The following is a 20,974-nucleotide window of genomic DNA, read 5'->3' on the forward strand; positions in this document are numbered from 1 at the left end:
ACTGCAGAACTGTCGGTCGTTAGGATTAGGCGCGCATGCATAGTTCTTCTGTAGCAGCATCAGTCTCGTTATTTAATAGCCACACCTCGCATTGTATGTTTTCCAACTTTTCACTCTCTTATAAAGGAAATTGCTAATATTTTTTGATATGCTGAGGCTACTATAAATTGGATTGCATCATTTGATATTGCGTTTAAACTCTCTGTCTAAAAATCTTGTTTTTCAATCTTAAGGATTACTTAAGAAGTTGGCCAATATCAGTTCAATTATTTGAACAATTGTAATTTGGAAATATTTTGTACTTTTACTGATATTGTTAGTATAATGGACTTTGGAACAGATGTGAAAATAAATGCGTAAAGTTTGAAGTTGATTCGAATATTTCAAAAAGTGGTTAATTTTAAAAATGTTGAAATTTTTTTGTTTTATCAGTGGATGTAATAAATTTCCACATTTTAGTTTTTGGATATTTCAAATGTTACAATTGATCACTTTTTGATTAAATTCACCATTATAGGAAAAGTCAGAAAATAGTAAATGAAAGTAAAGTACGAATAGATTGGATTGGGGCTAACAAAAATTGTTGTATCTACTCGTACCACTATTGTTGTTTCTATCATTACCACATTCCCATCGAGGACATCAGTGTTCGACTTTTTGATGATGTCAACGGAAGTACTTAACACTTGATTTTCCCTCTCTCTCTTTCTCTTTCCTCCAGCCTTCATTTTCAGATATACAAACATTCTTAAGAAAAGGAAAAAAGAAAAAGCATTCTATCTATTTGGGTACCAAGTGAACTTGATGGGTTCTGTTAGAAGTGAGAGCGGAATGTATGAGGTGGAATATCTTGACTGGGAAGAATTGGTAAAGGGTGGGATTTTATTTATATCTCTAGAGTCGTTCGTCAAACATCACATGCACCGCACACTTTTCACAAGAAGATGAGGAAGAAGTGAAAAGGACAACTAGGCACGTAAATTTACACACATCTGTTTGGCAAATCAGAAAAAAGGAGCAGAAAATAGCAGTTGGATGGTAGTTCTGAAGGAAACGGGAAGCCCGTGTTAGGAGAAGACGTTAGCGAGAGAGGGATATGGTGGAAGTAGATTGAGTGATGTTAGCAGAGAGTCAATCTTCTTCTGTTGGTACAGCGTCTTGAAGGCAGTGGAGAACATCTTATCCCCCTTTTTCGCGTCAAAAAAAATTTTTTTTTTCTTCCTTTATTTATTTTATTTTTTTGCCTGGAGCATCCCTTTAAAATGGATTGCTTCTTGTGAAAGAAAAATTGTCAATTTTTTTTTTTTTTCATATTTAAAATCATAAAAGTTCAAAGTGTGCATTAACATAAGGTGTGTTTATTCCATGCGAGCGAACAAATGATCTAACCCTACCACAAACCGAAGCCCCTATTTTTTTTTTTGTTCAACCAGATTCGTGAAAATATATTGGAATGTTCGCTCGTTAACTGTTTGGGATAAAAAAAAATCGTGTTTTTAAAGCGGTAATCCGCAATCGGGTTTGGCCTAGAGTTTACAATAGCATTCCATCCAGCTGATAATTGATTTTTTTTTAATATTATCTATACTACTTCTCTATTTTTTTAAAAACTTGTTTTCTAGTCTTCATAAAGTTCATTTTTATGATTTAAATAATTAGTCTCTGTAGTAATACTCTGATATCCGTCTAGCTCGAGCTGGTGTTCCTCAGGGCAGTGTCCTAGGTCCTCTTCTTTACTCCTTATATACAGCAGACATACCTCAACATCCAAATACCATTCTTTCTACTTTTGCTGACGATACTGCTATCTTATCTCCTCAATCTGATCCTCTTATCGCTACACGAACTCTACAAACACACATCATCCACTTACAGGACTGGCTTTTCAAATGGAGAATCAAAACCAACGTTACGAAGTCAAAGTTTATAGTATTTACTCTCAGACGGAAAATTCTACCTCCTATCATCTTGAACCAAATTCCTATACCAACTGTGGACAAAGTACGCTACCTTGGACTGCACCTAGACAAACGGTTGACATGGAATCCCCATACTAGACTGAAAAGACAAGAAACTAACCAACGCTACAAAACTTCTCGCCAGACTACTTGACAAACGTTCGAAACTTAACCTACATAACAAAAGACTCTTATATCTACTGTTACTGCGACCTATTTGGTCATACGGCATCGAAGTATGGGGATCGACTATGCGTTCCAACTCAATACGCCTCCAGGCATTACAGTCAAAAATACTTCGAAAACTTCTTATCGCTCCGTTCTATGTATCTAACCTCACTATCTATAATGACCTCAAAATTCCTTTCATTACAGATCTTGCTAACACTCGTTTCTTCAAATTTCATTCCTCTACAGCAGCTCATCCTAACCCTCTCATAGAACACCTATCTTCCTCCACATTACCAGGTTATCCTCTAAGGAGATTGAAGAGAAGATGGCCTCGTGACCTTCTCTTATCATGAGAGCAAAGCACGTTACTGGAGTGGCACCACTGGGTACCTTCTCCAATCATGATTTTCTTCTATTCTATTTTCTTTTACCATATTTGCTTGTTGCAACAACTGTTGCTGTGGTAAATTACAATAAAAGATTTAAAAAAAAGAAAAGAAAAGTAATTAGTAAAAAAATAAAAATCAATGAAAGCAAATGTAATTACATTACATTCTCCCTAAGGCGAACTATCCTTCCACTCGTTTACCTAAACCTCACTCCTCTTCCCACAACAGATTGTGTTAAGTACCTTGGACTCTTCATGGACAAACGCCTAACCTGGAATCCAAATACCAGACTCAAACGGAAAGAACTGAACAGACGATTCAAACTTCTCTCTAGACATCTTGACAAGCGATCTAAACTCTCACTACAGAATAAACGACTTATCTACACAATGATACTGAAACCTGTCTGGACTTGCAGAATGGTACTTTGGGGCTCAGCCAAAGCTTCCAATATCTATAAAATCCAACCCTTCCAGTCAAAAACACTCCATCGAATCGCTAACTGCTCCTTACTTTATATCAAAACTCTACCTTGCACCGAGATTTCCTTGTTCCTTATGTATCTGAAGCTGCAAGATCCCTTTACGTTAAATTTCACATTTCAATCCTAATCCTCTAGTATCCCAACTCACTGCATTGCCTGGAAATACTCCAAGATGGTTGAAGCGCAGGTAGCCACGCGATCTTCTCTATGAAGTAAGTGCAAGTGCACGATAATAAACTGTTCTTCTTTAGGAGTCCAACCAATGGGTGAATTCTCCCCTCACGTTACTCATGTTTATACTTGTGTCTTGTTTGTATCAGCTTCACCTATTGCAGAAATATACTGCAGTTGTGAAAATGAATGAAGTAAGAAAAAGTAATTATTTCTCTATGAATTTTTTTTTTTTTTTTTACATTGGCTTCCGCCATACAGCCAGCATCGTCTAGGTGCTTATCACTAGAATATCACTCACTCTCCATTCTTACTTATAAATACATTCGCTTCACACATTCATCCCTCTACTATATACAACTATTTACATAAACAACAGCTAATGGATGGATCAGTACTCTATATTCCTGCCATCCTTATAGCTTAACCGAAATTAAAATCACGTAATCCTTCTCTAATCATTTTCTTGCATTCCTTCTATAACTTTTAAATACATTCATATTTCATTGCTAGCTCTGCTATAGATTTAAGCACATATATGTTGGTGGAGAATATTATGTCTTCGTAGTGAATTGGTGCATCTAAATGTATATGTCGTCAAATATTCGTTTCCTTTCTACTACATAACGTGGACATATCATTATGAAATATTTATTTTTACTGTTGTACTTGGGATTCAGGGTAGGCAATGCTGAGTAGTCTCCAATTTTATTCGCCATGCGTATGTTTATTGGTGTCCCTGATCGGTTTAGCACTTTTATCCATCATCAGAGGCAGATTACCCAGTTTGGTGTTGTTAATTCAACTTGAATTATGTTTCCTTCTCGTCCTACACTTGGAAAATGTGCGCTACGGTCGATAAAATCAACGAAATTGTAGTTACTTTCACTTACTGTAGGGGGGTAGGAATGTATTATGGCGATGTCAATTTTTTTTTTAAATAGAATTTTCCCGATATCCATTTTGAGGTTCCCTGAATCACAGAAAAAGTTTAAAAAAAAAAAAAAATAGCTTGTGTCTGCTTCAAATCTTAAACCAACTTTAACTTTATAACTTTATACTGTGTTAACTTTATACTTCGTTTGGACTTTACAGGGTAAACTTAGGCCCAAAAAATGGTTTTTAAGAAGATGGAGTTGGAGGAGAAGTGGGATCTAGGCTGAACATTAAAATGTTCTTTTTAGTGTAAAGAGCATGTTCGAAAGAACAATTATGAGAACACTGTTGACACCAAACGAACACGAAATACATTGCTTACTCTTCTCCTAAACGCTAGTTCGGTACAAACGTAGCTTGAAGGCAATGATCATTAACTTGACGAAGTTCAAAAGAGATACAAAGCATCTCGCCCTTTTCTCTTTTAAGCTTGGCTACATAAATAAGTAGATACTTTATTACGAGAAGTAGGTACTTAATAGAAACACATGCAGCGTCATTCAAACGTACTTTGTGCTAATTTAAGGATCAAATATTTTTAAAAATCTTATGTTCCTGCAACTTCTTAGGTGATGTAATTAATTAAGATAAAATTACGAAGGCAAGTGTTGAGTTCTCAGCCTTGCCAACGCGCTGAGACTTTGATCTCCACTCATCCCCTTTCTCCCCAGCAAGAGAAGTGGTTGCGGTTGTTCAGATTTTCAATATTAAATTTCCACAGGAAATGTCCGTTTTTTGAGGTCCTCTCAGTCCGAAAAAATTTCCAAATTGTGTGCGCGCAGCTCCCGGCCCCTCATTCGTTCCCTAATTCTCTTATTCTCCCTTTTTTCCGTTTTCTCGAGGAGTTTACATTGACCGACAACACTTACAAAACTAGAAGAACTATAGAAACGCTTCTCCTTGTTGACGATCTCTAACCAACAAAGTGCGTATTTACAACTCACTCATGAAACCATTTTGGACTTAATGACTTGAGATATGAGAATCAGCAAATAGTTCCAATATCTACCGTCACATCCTAACATCTTTACTGAATAACTGACGCCAGATATAACGTCTTCAATCGCATCATCCACGATGATCTCTTAAACGTTCCATTCATCAAGGACTTCATATCATCTCGTTGCAAAAAGTCTTATTCTCAGCTTTCTGGTCATTTTCTAATCCATTAATCCTACTGCTCCCATCTCATACTCTTCCTAACAATCCTGTTCAACGTTTGAAGCGGCGCTGGATACGCGATTTCCTCGGTGATATAGGTCAGTAATTAAATATTACTTTTAGAGAGTCCCCCCACTGGATGATTGATACAGGTACACTGATTTCAGCTGATTGTTGCTGGTCTTTATGGCGCTGCGATTGTAAACTCCAAATAAATTAAAAAATAAATAATCTTTTCGCCATTGCAATAAAAAACTTTATATAAAAAACTGATAGCTACCATTCTATGCCATAAAAATGACTTTTTATTCCATGGGTTATGATTGAGTAGGCACTTGGAGAATGAAAAGTGAGTTGGTTGCTGCTGGAATTTTTATTTCTTTCCGGTCAATAAATTTGATAGAATCGTCTGCAATCCACATCCGTTGTATTGAACTATTTTAGTATGGAATCCAAATTGATTGTAAGCAAGGTAGAAGCATGTCTGGAACAGCCACTAGATAGTTAATGTATAATATTGGCCCTAGGACTATTTATTTATTTTATTTTTTTATAAAAACCATATATCAGATTTTGTTTATCTTTTTTTTATATATATATATTTGACAGAAATGGGAGCCCCACGTGGTGTGGTCTGTCTGACAGGACAAGATAAAGCACTGTCAGGAGTGCCACATCTGTTGGATGATTTAGCTCGGCTAGCCGAGGACAGGGAATCAGCTGATATTGTCTTTCTAGTTGGCCGAGATGAAGTACCAATCACAGCGCATCGTCTTATCATGATGACAAGGTTAGTCTCGTTTGTTTATTCATTTATTTTTATTTTGTAACCCAACTTGAAAGTATTTATCGTTTTTGCGCCTGGTTATCCTAAACTCCATGTTTTCATGCCGCTTATCCAATATCCAGGGTCGCTAATATTTTTGTTTGTAGAAGACGGTCTTGCCCAAGTACATGTAGAATATTAGTGCATGAGCACAGTTTCGAAAATGGCAAGATCGTTGAACTGCTTATTTCCAATTTTTAGAGAAATCCACCCTAGATTTTGATTTTAGTAACTGTATATTGTAGTAAATTTGACCGCTATTTGCATACATTCTATTAGATCTTGTATAAAAGTATGTAACTTTATATAATTGTCCACTGCTTAATTACAGTTTTCGTACCCAGTGGTGGCTAAACTCGAATACTTCTCACAAGCGGTTTCGAAAGAGCTACATTATCGCGTAACACTTTCCTCTCGAATGGAATCCATAATTTGTGAACATAAACTGTGTATATATATATTAAGTCAAGGCAATAAATGTCAGCCTTAGTAGAGATATGAAATTTATTAATAAATCACGCCAAGGTGGGAGCGGAGATAATACTGACTGAAGGCATTTATATTGATCCACCATTATTATCTCTTTATTTTGTTGGTACTTAATGGTGTCTCAGTTTTATTATTAATAGTTAAATGGAATTACTTTATTGAGTAATCCATTTGATTTATTGTTTGGAATTTCAATATTAATCCATTTTTTATTCGTTTATTTTCTACCTTCTCGAACATGGCTGCAGTAATGGTTTTTAATCTTTGAATTTACAATCTGGCTGAATTGTATTATTCTTCTAGTTTCTTTTAAGTTTTCTCTGTCGTTTTTAGGTCCTTGCGGGACTTGGGTTTCCATTAATACGGGTAGCTAGCTATTTCTTATCTTCCTCAATCCTCCGTCTACGTCCTCAACTCCTGAAAAAAAGTCCTCTTTCATATCTTGGACCAGTTCTGCCACTCCTTGGTTGTGTACTACGCCCGATCATTCTACAGTTCAGAGGAAGGCACTTCTTTGCTCTTCTCTCACCCACAAGTGAAGGAGAGTTGAGGATTACTCAATCCTGGCTGTGTGGCAACCCCTCTCTCTGTTTTCTGAATACCATTCCTAAGTTGGTGCTCCGAGGAAGTAGAGTTCAGCTTTTGCTGTTCCTCAAGGCCTTCGCCCCCTATAAGTTCTGCCTATGCTCATCCGCTTTGGACAGATTATTTGTCTTTAAACCGAGGGGAATAGCAGTTACCTCTTACTCTTTGATTGCTCTGCTATCCTTCTAATAAAGGCAACATCCAATAGCAAGCTACTGGGCCCTAGAGGCGAGACCATATAAAATACATTCTGTCATTTAACTTTTTCTTTCTTGGATATTAACTTGAGATCAGTTCTAAGAGAAGAGCAACCAAGTGCATTACTTTAATCGGCGTAGAGCTTTTAACGACTATATAAAATATTTAAATACCTTCTTTAAAGCTGATGATCTTCTGATGATGATGTCTCTATCTCTAATGTTTCGAGTATTTAACAAATTATATATGAAAGTATTACCGGAAGTGCGGATTTAGGGCATGGATTTCGGAAAATATTTTCTGAAAAATGGCTTCTCAGCTTTCGTGTAAACTTGATCTACTGCCCAGATATATTTCTGTGAAAACACAGGAAGGTGACATTAAGGAATATAGGATTTAATAAAATTAAGGATAGAAATTTTTGCTTTATTATTAAAGTACAGTAATTGCCTATTTTTTCAGAAGGGCTTTACGTCCAACTACCGATTAGGTGTCATGGTCGGAGGCGACTAGCAAACATACTTTACTGTAAATTTCTCATATTAAACATTAAATAAAATCCAAGACCTAGACACCGGGAATCGAACCCACTAAACCAACAATACATCTAAGCTTTGCGGGTCTAACCTATAACCGCTCGGCTACCGTGGTGCCTTGCTTTATTATTATTTAAATTTAATACTATTAATTAATTTACTACATTAAGAGTGGTTAACTTTCACTAAATTCATAACAGAAAGACATCGACCGTGTTTTTTCTCCCTCTTCTAAAGCTGCTGCTACACAACAGACCACTTTTAATAACATTAAGGATTACAGAAATGCAACGCTTATTCCTTTAGGGAATTTCCAGAATGTCTCAATGTAGTGGTATTAAGTCTGGATATACGATAGTGTAGGATACCATTCTGTACTAAGAGATTGTACAGGAACAGTAATCAAAGCCTAGCTTAGGCCAAGAAGTTAAACGAAATTGCATTAAGACACGCTAGGGTGTAACAGTAGATTGCAACCAACCTTCTACATGCAATCGTTTCCACTTTTTTTAATGGCTAAGAAAATGCATTTAGAAAGAATTAAAATTCTGATGATTACGGTTTAAGGTGAAGTAAGGCTAACTTTTAGTTCCACTTGCAGCTGATAGTTCTGGGTTGAAGATTACTGTTTAGGAAAAAGTGATTTTTATAAAAATGATCTCAGTGAGTGGGGACAAAATATTTCCCGAACTAAAAAACCGCAGGAAGCTGAAATTTTAAATTTCAATTTATCAGAGGTAACTTTGCTTCACCGGAAGTGATCCATTTCACTGAACGGATTTTGTAATTATTGTTATATTTTCTTGATAATGGTGCAATCAATTTCCTGTGATCTTTGTACACACATTGTACTCAAATTGGGCAAAAAGTTTTATTTGAAACCTTTTTTGCTCGAAATATTTGATTAATTAACACCTCTGAGATGGGGTTGGGCAGGCTTGCCATTAAAGCACCATATGCAGTAAACCCAAAGTCTTTTGTATTATAAATTATTTTTAAAAAAGGTTAAAATGGTTGCTAAATATATCGAGTTTAAAGGGAATTCCGTTACCGGAAGTACTATTTCAATGAACGAAAAATATTTTTCATTCTTTCTCCAGAAAAAGTAACGATTTACCGCCACTAGCTATTTGCGCAGGCCAGGTGGATTTTCAAGAATGCAATTTATAAACTTAGTATTGTTTTATCGTAATTGTTTAGAAATTTTCTGACAAATAGACGATTGTCCATTATTTGGCAGACGGCTGCATGTAGCCATGCCTATTATACTTTTGTACTAAAAATTTAATGTACTTATATACTTTTTAAAAATAAAGTATTATTATTATTATTATTATTATTATTATTATTATTTTTAGGTTTAAGTATTGTCTCGGAAAAGCGTTAACTCTTCATAATGCAGTTATAATTTCTTCCTTAACAAATATATATATAAGCAGTTCGAATCCCGCGGGAGCAATCATTGATAATAGTTAGTACATCATAATATTTTTTTAAGTAAAATGTAGTCATACGCAGGATTCGTCCAGGGGATCTTTCACTTACAAAGCCACGCTCTTGACCACTAGACGAACACCCGCCCATCGCTGGCAAGATATTCTTACCGTAGTCATGAGTCAAGAAGTCTTGCATACGGGGTATATTAACATGATGTGATGGTTGCTTGTATTTGATGATAAAACAAATTTATCCTGATTCACCCACAACCATTATATTATTCTACATTTTTTTAAATTCTTCAATTATTATTATTTTTTTACTTTGCGTCAAAAATAACCTTTTTTGCAATCAGAGGACCTCCCAAAACGTGTATTTTTGGTAGAAAATTAATATCGAAAACTGATCACGAATCAGATAAAATTGTAACTTTGATCTTAAATATCTCGACTAATATTAGGGATATCGAAACGGGGTTAACGTCATTTACCAACCAGTGCTCCTTAAGAAATCCCAATCGGGTTTTTGGCCGTAACTCCGCCAAAAATGAAGTTACAGCATCGGGGGTGGAAAATTTGAAAACTAGACCCAAAAAAATATATAGTTAACTTCATGGGTTTTTTCGGAATTTCTCTTTCCTAAAAAGTTATTGCGATTGGTGCATTTTAAATGGATCACCCTGTATATATGATAAATTCTGTCACATAAAGTCGATGTAGTGTGAATTTTCAGTTTAAAACTATAATTTAAATCGATTATACAATCTAATCGATTCTGATCGTAGATTTCTTGTATGGTTATAAAAAATAATAATATAAGTAGTAATTATCTATAATAATTTATTTTTAAATGACGTAATATAGAAAATCCTTTTGAAATAATCATGATATCTGTCAACAGCAGGTAGAAAATTTTAGATCTGTTTGGCTTTATACATATTTAGAATCCCATTTCCATATATATTAGTTGGGAAAGTATTTATAATGAGAGTAGTATTGTAGGAGAGAGAGAAGAGTTCAGTATGAAAGACTCTTGTTATGTAATTACTAATGAAGCCATTGGCGATATAGGGTACATCGTGTACTTGATTTGTGCTTAAGAGTGTGACGCAGGAAAAGGATCTTGGAGGAAGGGTTATATGTGTAATCCATTGTGGATGTAGTTCGCTTAGGTTATCTCGTTAACTGCTTCTCATCCGCCAATTCCTTAACAACCTTAGATTCCAGTTAATTCTCCTCTTTTACACACCCATCTTCCATCGCTGTTCGCATACTTCTGTTAATTTGGTCTATCTTCGTTTTTATGATTTTAGATGATCTTGTCATTTTCTCCCAGTATTCCTAAGAGAAAGCATTGCCAACCTTTTAATTTACTAAGATTTTAATGGAATTACGTATGAGGTCACTAGGTGGTTTGAGCAACCTAAAAACTAGTTTAATTGGAAGAAGTCTGCGTAGATATTAATGCTAGGGACGTTTACCGTCATATTTTTTCTCAAACTAGGAAAATTTGGAGCCTTTGTTCTATGAAGGAACTAGCCGCTCCTGCACTTTAGATCTACAAATGAAAAGGCCAAATTGCCGACTAGTTTCCTGAAAAGCAATGAATTTGTAGTTATAAATTTTAGGTGCTCTCATAATGGTCACAAGACTAACCTGTACTCCGCACATTACACTAAGACAGGCTTAGCAGACTCTCAGATAGCTCTATCCTCTAATTAACCGGCGGACACCTCCGAAACCTCTTATCTCTAGAATCTCAGTCAGGCTTAGCAGGCTCACAGATAGCTCCATCCTGTAATTAACCGACGATTTCAATATTCAAGTAATTATTGACTTAATTAATCATCAACTTCCAAACTTAACGAACAGTCCTTTTGCTATTTTATGAGAAAACTCCCGTCAGGGATAACTTGCTTGGGGCAGCCAAACGACATCGCTTTTTAATTCTTTGATGTTAGGTTCTTCTTATCATTGCGAAGCTGTATTTCACCTATTACGCGCTAGAAACGAAAAAATATCAGAGTAATGTACGTCTCGGAAGTAAGAAGTAAGGAGTCCCACTTAAGAGTGTATGGAGACCTTGAGGTAAGATTGACAAAATAGGGTGACAAGATGGAGAAGACTTACCCACGATAGGGAGGAACGGAGTGGTTCTTGTGGGGCCGTCAATAGGCGGCTTCAATTTAAAGTGAAGTAATAGCCAATTTTTTTTTCAACCGGGGCCAAACCAAGACTTAAGAGTCGTGGCCAGGGGCGGAAGCCCACACTGTACTCGTATTATAGCAATTTTTTCTAACTAATAAAATGTAGCTACTCGCGGGTATCAAACCAGAGTACTTCTGCTTAAAGATCCAAGCTTCATAAACACTATACTTACTACCGCCCCAAGTAAGTATTTTCTATACAGGTTTATGCCTAGAGTAGATACAATGTAAACTCAAATAAGTTAGAGGTCGGCAGAAATGTATTATCTAAAAATATTGACAGAGAGAAGGGGGATATGTTAGAGAAAGAGAGCTAACTCTAGGATATTGCGATCCATTTATTGAATTAGACTGTAAATTTGGATTAAATTGTGGGTTAGCCAAGTATGGGTTTAAGCGGTCGTTACTTAAATAATGGTAATAACACCAGCACGAAGTCCCATACATATCCCGTTAACTCAGAACCCACAAAGTATTGTGAAACGCGCTCTTTTGGTGGATTTTAGAAGATTTATTATATATAAGTAGCAATCAACCACATTTACTTATCCTGCACTTTATTGCACTATTTATATTAAATATTATACTTAAATTTTATTTAATATTCCCAATATCTTTTCTAAGTTGCGGGCCTCATTCTCAACATTTAACTATTTTTTTTTTAATAAAAACGAAAATTATAAACTGATTTTTTGTGATAGTTAAGTTTTCAAAAGAGTCCTCTAAATATTGTAATACATACCAATTTCATTTAGAGAATTAGATGCTTGAAAGTCTCAATATTTTCTTCAAAAATCTTATTAGTGCGAGTGTGTCCTTTATGTTTATAGCCAGGACGACTCAAAACCGAAAAATCGGGAGAAAGATTCCTTCAAGGACAGAGAATACTCACAATTCCAGCATTATTATTGGCCAAAGTGGCTGAACCATTCGTATAAATATAAACCCACAGTGAGATGAGATGCAACAGTTTGTTTCACAATTGTCTTGAGTTCTAGTAAAGTGGTTTTCCTTTATTATTTTTTCATTTCCGTTGTTCGAAACTGTTGAAATTTTATTTTTGGCTCTCTGGATTTAATGAGGTATTGATTCATACCTCGGTTTCGTTTCATGTTCTCCAGTTTTGATTGCGGTAACTGTTTTGAGTTTCCAGCTTATAAAAAAGATCCCTTATTAACATCTAAATGAAATATACGATTTTTAGCTACTGGGATTTTATTATATTTTTCAGTCATTCGATCGGCCAAACGCGCCGATTTGTAATCTTTGTTCGTGTCCAGCGGATGTAGAACATGAATTTCCCAATGAGAACAAAATAGGAAAATGAATTAATAAGAAACTTTGTCCTTATTCTTCCTCCTGCCAGGTAAAAGAAAAGAAGAGAGCTTCGAAACTTGGTGCTGAACCATGTAATTTAGTGGTGGAGCATGGATGTTTAAAACTAGAGTCATAGGCGCCCCAGGGCCCGCGAAATGGTTGGTCCAGGCGCCACCCTTAAAAAGAGTTTTATTTCGGTTTCTGTGGCCAGAGAAGTGAAGATAATCGTGTTAATTATTAATGGTATGAGGTGTAGGGTCCTGGAGAACTTCTCGTCCTTAAAGGGAAAAAAAGAATCCTAGAAATATTTGCCGTAAATAGTTCTAATGTGAGCGCAAATTCAGGACAGAAAGGATATCTTATTTCTTTTGAGATGATTTAACTGAAAATTATATCAGTTAGGCGTTCGACCCACATATTCAATACAAAAGATCTCCTTTATTGAGACGGCTTATCTAGCCGGGTAGCTAACAGTGTGTAGGAAGTGGGTTGTGTGAATTGAAAGAAAACTTGAGTTATGGAGGTTGACTGCGGCATAAAGATAAATTGAGCGGGATGCTGTAGCCATTCTTGCATGGTAAAGTGGTCCTTCAGTGGTTTTATCTTTCTTTTCTCCTTTGATCCTTCTATCTTTACCTGCTCGTTATACGGTTATATATTTGATATCATCTACTTCAGCCCTACTACCATGAAATTTAGATAGGGCCAAGGAAAAGATACTTCCCAACTTTAGGTTATTATTATTCGCATATATTGAGGGACCTTACGTCATCCAAATGCCTCCTAAGCCAATATTGCTACGCCCTGAGAAAGATGGCACAAGCCGAGTGTAGAGCAAAAATTATGCCTTTCCTTCTCAGCGGACGGAGCAAATCAAATTATAATCTTAAAGAGAAACAGCCTAAACTCCTTCTTCGACAGCTGCCCCATTCTAAGGAACTCATCCTTCAGCCTTCACAACTTAATTCTGTGATTCATAAGATGAATGTAGATTATACTAACTCTCGTTTTTCTAAAAGTGGCTTTACGAAAGTAGCCTCAAGGATGAATGTGGAATTTACTGCTGACAATTAATCAAGCTTATCGCAATGGTCGAATCCCCTTTAAATTTCATTATCCTGGAAGGTAGAGCGTACACGTGTCCACGCCCACGTGCAGGTTCACTGGTAAATAAAGGGGTGAGAATGGCACCTAATCTGACCAATATCCAGCTCCTCATTTCCTGAAGCTCAGACTGGATGGACTATCTGGGTAGAAAGTGGTCTTTTTATTTCTTTGTGTTTAACATTTAATTGCTAAATTTTCCTTCACGATCATGTACAGATTATGGTATTTTGTAAATGAGGTTTTTATTTATTTATTTTATTGTAAATTATTAAAAGGGGCGCCAATATCTGCCCATCACCGAACTGTGAGTCACCTAAGCTCTTGGCTAGTGGAATCAAAAAACTGGACTGAAACTCGGTCTTGCAAGTCAAACTGCGCTTTTGTTGAGCTAAAGCCTATAATTAAAAAGTAAAGTAATTGCCTATTTTTTCAGGCGGGCTTTACGTCTAACTACCAATTAGGTGTCGAGGACGGAGGCGAATAGCAAACATACTTTACTGTAAATTTCTTTTAATAATCATTAAATAAAATCCAAGGCCTAAGACCGGGAATCGAACCCAGTACTACCATAGTACATATTAGATTTACAGGTTTCGCCTGTAACCGCTCGGCTACCGTGGCGCCTCGTGTTCTTTATAATTATACAAAGAGAATTTTTAAAAAAAAGCTATGAACGGGAAAACTCAAATTTTTATATTTTTTTTCACTTAAGGACAATAAAAAGAGGAAAAATGCAATTTGATATTTCAATTAGGAAAAGTACTTCCTGCCTCACTATACCTCCGTCGTTGCCTACAAAGCGCAAAGTAATAGTCCACTTCCCTTTGCGGAACTTTATGATACTATTTCAGGGGAACATAACTTCTAGAAGTAGTGACGTAAAGAAAACGTTATTCTTACCCAAAACATCCTTTAAAAGAGTTTACAACGACAATAACTACTTTTATGCCGAAATAAAAATAATAAATACTTTAAAAGAAAATCCTTTCTAACCCTTAAATGGCAAGTTTCCCAGCTTCTAGTGCTTTTCTACTTCCTTGGTGTTCTTGGTGATGACGCGCCTTCCAAAATCGTTTTGGCGAATTGGTTTGTGTGGTCAAAATTTGATACTTAGTACAGAGCCTTCAGGGGTTACCACAAAACCAAGTTCTTGTCTGTCAATCTACCAATGGAAGTGCACCTTTGTTAAACCGAATTATTTTTTAGTTCTTATGGTATTCTCTGAAATAACAGCTTTAATATCTTTTTTTCAAGGTTTATATTTAATGCCAGCCGTTCGGCCACATGATTTAATAGAAGTTACGTAAACGCAGCAGTTCCTAAAGGGATTTCCGCCATCAGTGCTAGACCCTAGGCTTCGCTTAAACAGAGGACTTAAATGCCTAATTCTTGATGATGATGAAAAAAAAATGACTTAAAAATAATCGATTATTTTAATGGCTGGAAATCAAAACAGCACTACCTGCAGCTTATTATTTGGTCGTATCGCCTGGTTGGTTAACTTGTCATCTGAAACTTCACAAAATTTGCCTCTTAATTTGGTCTACATCGTATCGTCGCTACCACGCCAAAACCACGAATCTGCCAATTTGGCCATTTTCACCTAAATACAGATTTTTGCTTAGCTTTTGGTCAACTTCACTCTGCCAAAGACGCGAATCTGCAGCACCAGTCGATGTTGCTGAAATCGTAACTCATATTTTCACGAGTCTGTAGAAAACTACAGGATCCCCACGCCAATTCACGAATATGCCACTTTCGCGAGTTTGCCATAGTGTTCTTCAAGAGTACTTCACGAATCTACCACTTTCGTGTTTTTCGCATGGTAAGATGAACTAATTGGAAAAAAATCGTTTTTTTCCCTGTAGACCGCGCTGGTCTTTAGCTTTAATAATGTTATGTTTACGTCATTGTGTTGATGTTGTTTTTGATAACGCTTAACCATGAGTGAAAGAACACGGAAGATACTTTCTATGTGTGCTCCATTAGTGATAGAATCTGAATCAGATGAATCTAAAGATCCTTTTGGTGATGTAGATATTTTCGACCAGGATAAAAATTATGTACCTTCAGAAGAAGACAGTTCAAGCAGTGATGATGGCAATCGTGATGCAAATATAAAACATGTTAACGTTGAAGGCATCAGATTTTCAGAGGGATAATTTGCCGGAACCTGATGCAAGTGAAGAGTCGGAATATGACGACTAACAATTAGCGTATAGGAATTGTACATTAATCTTGATCTGAATAAAAAACATTTTGAATTCTACCTAACAACAATGGTTTTATAATAGTTCCCTTTTACTTTATCAATTCCTTACGAATGTGTTTCCTTCGCAAAAATCACAATGCCAAAATCACGAAAGTGCATTTAAGCCCTAATATATGTTGTTTTAAAGTAAACATTATGAACGAAAATAACATCATTAAAAGCTATTCTTTCCAATAAACAATATAAAATAAAATTTACGTTTTAAATTTGAAACCCTGATTTTTCAGAGCTAAAAGAATCTTTAAATGTGTTTTACTCAAAACTTACTTTTTGCAGTTTCGTGGTTTTGGCGTGGTACCGACGGTATGTAACAGCTTTTTTTCCCCCCACTTAGTAATTTATACTACTACGATGGAACCACCTATAACCCTTGTCATGTCCATACTTCGGGGGGAGACTAAACGATTGAAGAGAATGAGTAATTATTAACTGTACAGTCTGAAGGGCCGCGGTCTATGCATCAAAGAATTGTCCAAAAGGTAGCTGCTGAAAAGAGAGTAAAAGCTTTAGATCTTCAGTTAGATTACAATTATAAAGAGCAGAATAGTTGTGGATGAATTATTATTTAAATGAAATAGCAACTTTGAGTTGTAACAGTTTACTAACTTAATATAGAGAGAAAATTAGTTATCTGCACGCTCAGGTGTAGAGGAAAGATTGGACACATTTCAAGCACTCGTGCATATTTTATGAAATTCCTCTTCTGCGCTGTGAACGCCTATTTGTCAGTGACTAAGTGAATACGGTACATTGCTGACAGGAATATTATTTCCAGTTTTGGAAATGTTTTGGAGTTCCTGCTGGTTCTTTTCTCTCCATTGCTATTTGTGAAATCATAATTCTATTCCTGTGTTGAGAAATTTCTGCAGAAGTTAATCCTTTGCAGTGATGTTAGGATCTCTTGAGATCTTATGAATTGCAGGTGAATTCAAAACAAATAAGGCTGGAGAAGGGAGGATGAGAATTTAGTAAAGGTGAGTGTAAGGTGGAGGCGGTGTGCTCTATAAATAGGATCAATTGCTCTGTGTTTGTCTGTATGTGTGAAGAGGCGGCAAAACACGGGGAACAACGCTGCGGTTATAACTAATATATATCTCTGCCAAGCAAAACCACGGCTTCTATCCAGACATGCCTACCTACCGCTCCCTTATAAGACGAGTAATGAGCATTCAAGCCAGAACCAAGTGGGGGGTGGTTTGATACTGGAAGTGGAGAGAGAAGTTAATAACAGAAATCTGCACGGCCTCCAAACACACAGGCACTCTGTGCCACCAACAGCCGCCTCTTCGTTATACCTTACTCTCACCAAGACAACCCGCCCAAACTAAAGTAAAGCTTGATGTCACTAACACACGCACCTCTTGACTAACAATCGGCCCAGATTTGCATCTTTGATTCAAAACAAGAAGAGACACTGGGTGAGCATTGCTAAAATCTAGCCATCTGTGTGTTATATACAGCCACCGTTGAATTCACTTGGTCTCTGTACGTTTCCTTAATCTATTTAGTTCATCCAATCTTGCCATCTTTCAACAACGCAATACTCCACAGACTCCTCCCTCTTGCTCATTCACTCTCAGACAGCCAGTCTTGTCGTTCTGCTCCCGTATACAACAGAACACACTGCCATATTGCACTCCATCCCTCCTAACCACTCCTCCGAAAGCGGATAATGTAATCATACAATATTCTTCCTCTAGGAAATTCTCAACATGGTCGTTCCTTTTCCAACCTTTCTCTCTTTTTCATCAGGATCCTGCCGTGTAATTTATCCATGTTTGATTTGTACAGTTTTATAAAACAACAATGGATGATGCTACCTCTGATTGTCGTATTTGTAGATTGTATTAGAGGGCGGTTCCACCAAAAAGGGGAAGGTACGCAGCCAATCCAAAATGCCCTGATTGTCGTGTTGTATGAAAAAGAAAATCTACTCTAAAAATTCACATTACAATGCTGGAGCTTCGAACTAATTATTTTTTCAAATCCTGCGTTTCAAAACATTTTTAGTTCTCTCCTGAGACGATTTTTTTCTTTTTAATTTTATTAACCCATCTGGGCGTAAGGAATAGAGCTGGAGGGTTCAACCAAACGCTCCAATCTCCAAAGGATTCAATCTCTACAATCTAAAATTCTTCGAATCGCTCCTTTTTATGTCTCCAACTTGACTATACACACTGACCTTAACATTCCTTTTGTCACACAAGTTGCTAAAACAAGATACAGAAAACTCCACTTCAACCTGCAATCTCGTGTAAATCCTCTAGCTAAAAATCTTTCTTCTAGAACTCTTCCTGACAACCCGACAAGACGCCTTAAGAGACAGTGGCCTCGTGATCTCCTCTCAAGTGAAGAGAGCGACTAATAGCCTAATATTTTGGAGTGTTACCGCTGGGTAACTTCTCCACTCGTGTTCTTCTGTTATTTATTGTTACTGTTATCACTGTTACTTATAGCGCCAACGCGCTGATTGTAGCAAAAATAAACGCCCCCAAAAAAATTATTAAATTTTAGTAAAACTTAAGAATCTAAATTTTTATAACATTAGAAATTCTAAGATTACATATTCAGAAAATGTGCATTAGAAATTCAGCTCCAGGTCATGAACTTCTCTTTAAACCCCAAATTTCAGCAACGCAATTAACCCTCAGCTTAAAACAAAAATACTTTGTTGTACTGAAATGGTACATTAAAGTGAAGCCAATTTATCCATCACCCATTGCAAGCTCGTTTTCGAAAATTTGTCTAATTAAGTAAGCAAGTATTTATAATTGTGAAAGCAAGTCAGATTTATGCAAATAGGTAGAAAGGGGATAAGGCAAAGCCACTTCTCGATAACCTTGTGTAATCTTGGGTAGAAGTGCAAGATAGTGGTAGGTAGAAATGAGGGTGTATTCTGCTGAGTTAGATTCGTGCTAACAGGGTGCGCTGCGCCTAGGGAGGGACTGCACGAGTCAGCCACTCCTGAGGGCATTATTTGTCTAAAGAAAATTGTTTTGAAAATGTCTTATCATATTCTTAGAGAAAGAGAGTCGCTCAAATCCATGAAGAACCGTTGAATTTTCTTTACTTTAAATCAAATTTGAAGATCAAATTGAGTAAATGGTAGTCCTTCTTTTACAAGAAATCTCAGAAAAGTTTCAAAATCTCTGAAAAATCTCCAACAATACAGTTTGAGTACCTAATCAGTCAGGACAGTAGATTTACAAACCTTTAATGTTAAACAATTTTTTAATAAGTATAAGCCCTGAAGAAGACCTAGTATATTGGTCGAAAGTTTGGTAAAAAATAAATACAAAAAAAATGACTGAATTGGGCAATAACCTTTCTTCATTTTGGATCAATCACCAAAAACAGATGAACTATATCCTACAAACTAAACTTAAAGGTTACCAAAAAAGAAATAACCTTTCTAAGATGATGGTTCTAGATAGGGTTGGCCTAGAAGAGCTGTTAGTTTCATTGAAGGAAATGCTCAACCACTTCCTCGCTACCCATTTCCTGGCTGACGTCCTTCTAGTTTGTCCGCCTCCATTTACTAAAATACAGTTAAGAGAAGCAAGCTATGGTACACCCCATCCTTCCTAGGAAGTAGATACTTTTGATTTAATGTAGTTATCTTAACCGAACAACAGCCCCTTCCATTATCTACGGGACAGACTCCAACCTGTGGTGGGAGGTTCACATTAAACTCATTCTATAGCAAGCCTTCTCTGCAATATTGCTTCCATCACTTGGCCCATTCCAATCTATACACTGTTAACTAAATTAAGTAAGTTATTGGTAAAAGCTTGGTTAGCAAGAGCTTGCTTACACTCAACTTACTTTGCTTTTACTACCACATTGACATTGTCTTTGCCAAAGTTATGCTTTGCTTAATTTTGAATACATAAGTTCAAATATGTATATAATGTGTTTTGATTGAAACATTATTATCGTTAAAATTATCGCAGCTTTTAAATAAATAATAGCGATTAAGAAAAGCTGATTAAAAGTGACAGGATTGGTTAATAAGATTTCCGCTATGAAAGCACGAGATTTTAGAAAAGCGGTTTTTCTTTCTTTAAGCTGATAAATTTAATATCCCGCTTTTAGCTTCAACGGGGAGCAGGGATTGTAATTTGACCTTAAGACATTATTTTCTCAACTCGTCCACCTCCAGTATTTGTCCTTAGTAAATGTAGGCTTTTTCCAAATATGGGAAGTGATAACAAAATTGCATAATTTTTAATATTTAATAACTTCAAGTTGTTTGTGAAATTGTCTCTTATCCTCTAGCTCTGATAAAATGTTTTTGGGCTCAATTCAGATTTTGTCAATCTCTTGTATGTTCAGCACCACTTTGAACTATGAAATTTTAGTGATTTCAAGATTATCACGCTGAATATAGTGTAAAGAAAGTTTTGCCGGACTTAGAGCGGAACTGAAATACTAATTCAGTTTACAATAAATGATCTATATTCTGCACATCGACATAACTTTGGACATAAACAAAAAAAGGTTCACTGTTAAAGTTGGATTCATCGAATTCGACGTACGTTAATCTGGCCTGGTGCTCGTTGATGAACGTTCGACCTGCCAGAATGCTGTAATCAGTTAGTGAGAGGTCTGAGAAGTGGCAGAACTATGAACTTCAGAATTTGGAGCAGCATTTAGGGCGGACAAGTGTGGGTTAGCCATATCATGCTTTTAGGATCGGATCCTTTCTGTTGCCTAACACCGGCATTTATT

At 36.3% G+C, this 20,974-nt stretch overlaps 1 protein-coding gene across 2 annotated transcripts in view; it reads left to right on the forward strand.

Moving 5' to 3' along the window:
- LOC141445984 (serine-enriched protein) overlaps positions 1 to 20,974 on the forward strand; it is a 95,088-nt gene that overhangs the window by 12,494 nt on the left and 61,620 nt on the right. For both annotated transcript variants that reach the window (XM_074112304.1, XM_074112303.1), the window contains exon 5: positions 5,880 to 6,060. In XM_074112304.1, coding sequence (XP_073968405.1) covers positions 5,882 to 6,060 — 179 coding nt within the window. In that variant the 5' untranslated portion in view covers positions 5,880 to 5,881. The remainder of the gene's footprint in view (positions 1 to 5,879; positions 6,061 to 20,974) is intronic.

Source organism: Rhodnius prolixus, unplaced genomic scaffold, assembly GCF_049639745.1.
Source record: "Rhodnius prolixus isolate KJV_2025 unplaced genomic scaffold, Rpr scaffold_1, whole genome shotgun sequence".
NCBI classification, from domain to species: domain Eukaryota; kingdom Metazoa; phylum Arthropoda; class Insecta; order Hemiptera; family Reduviidae; genus Rhodnius; species Rhodnius prolixus.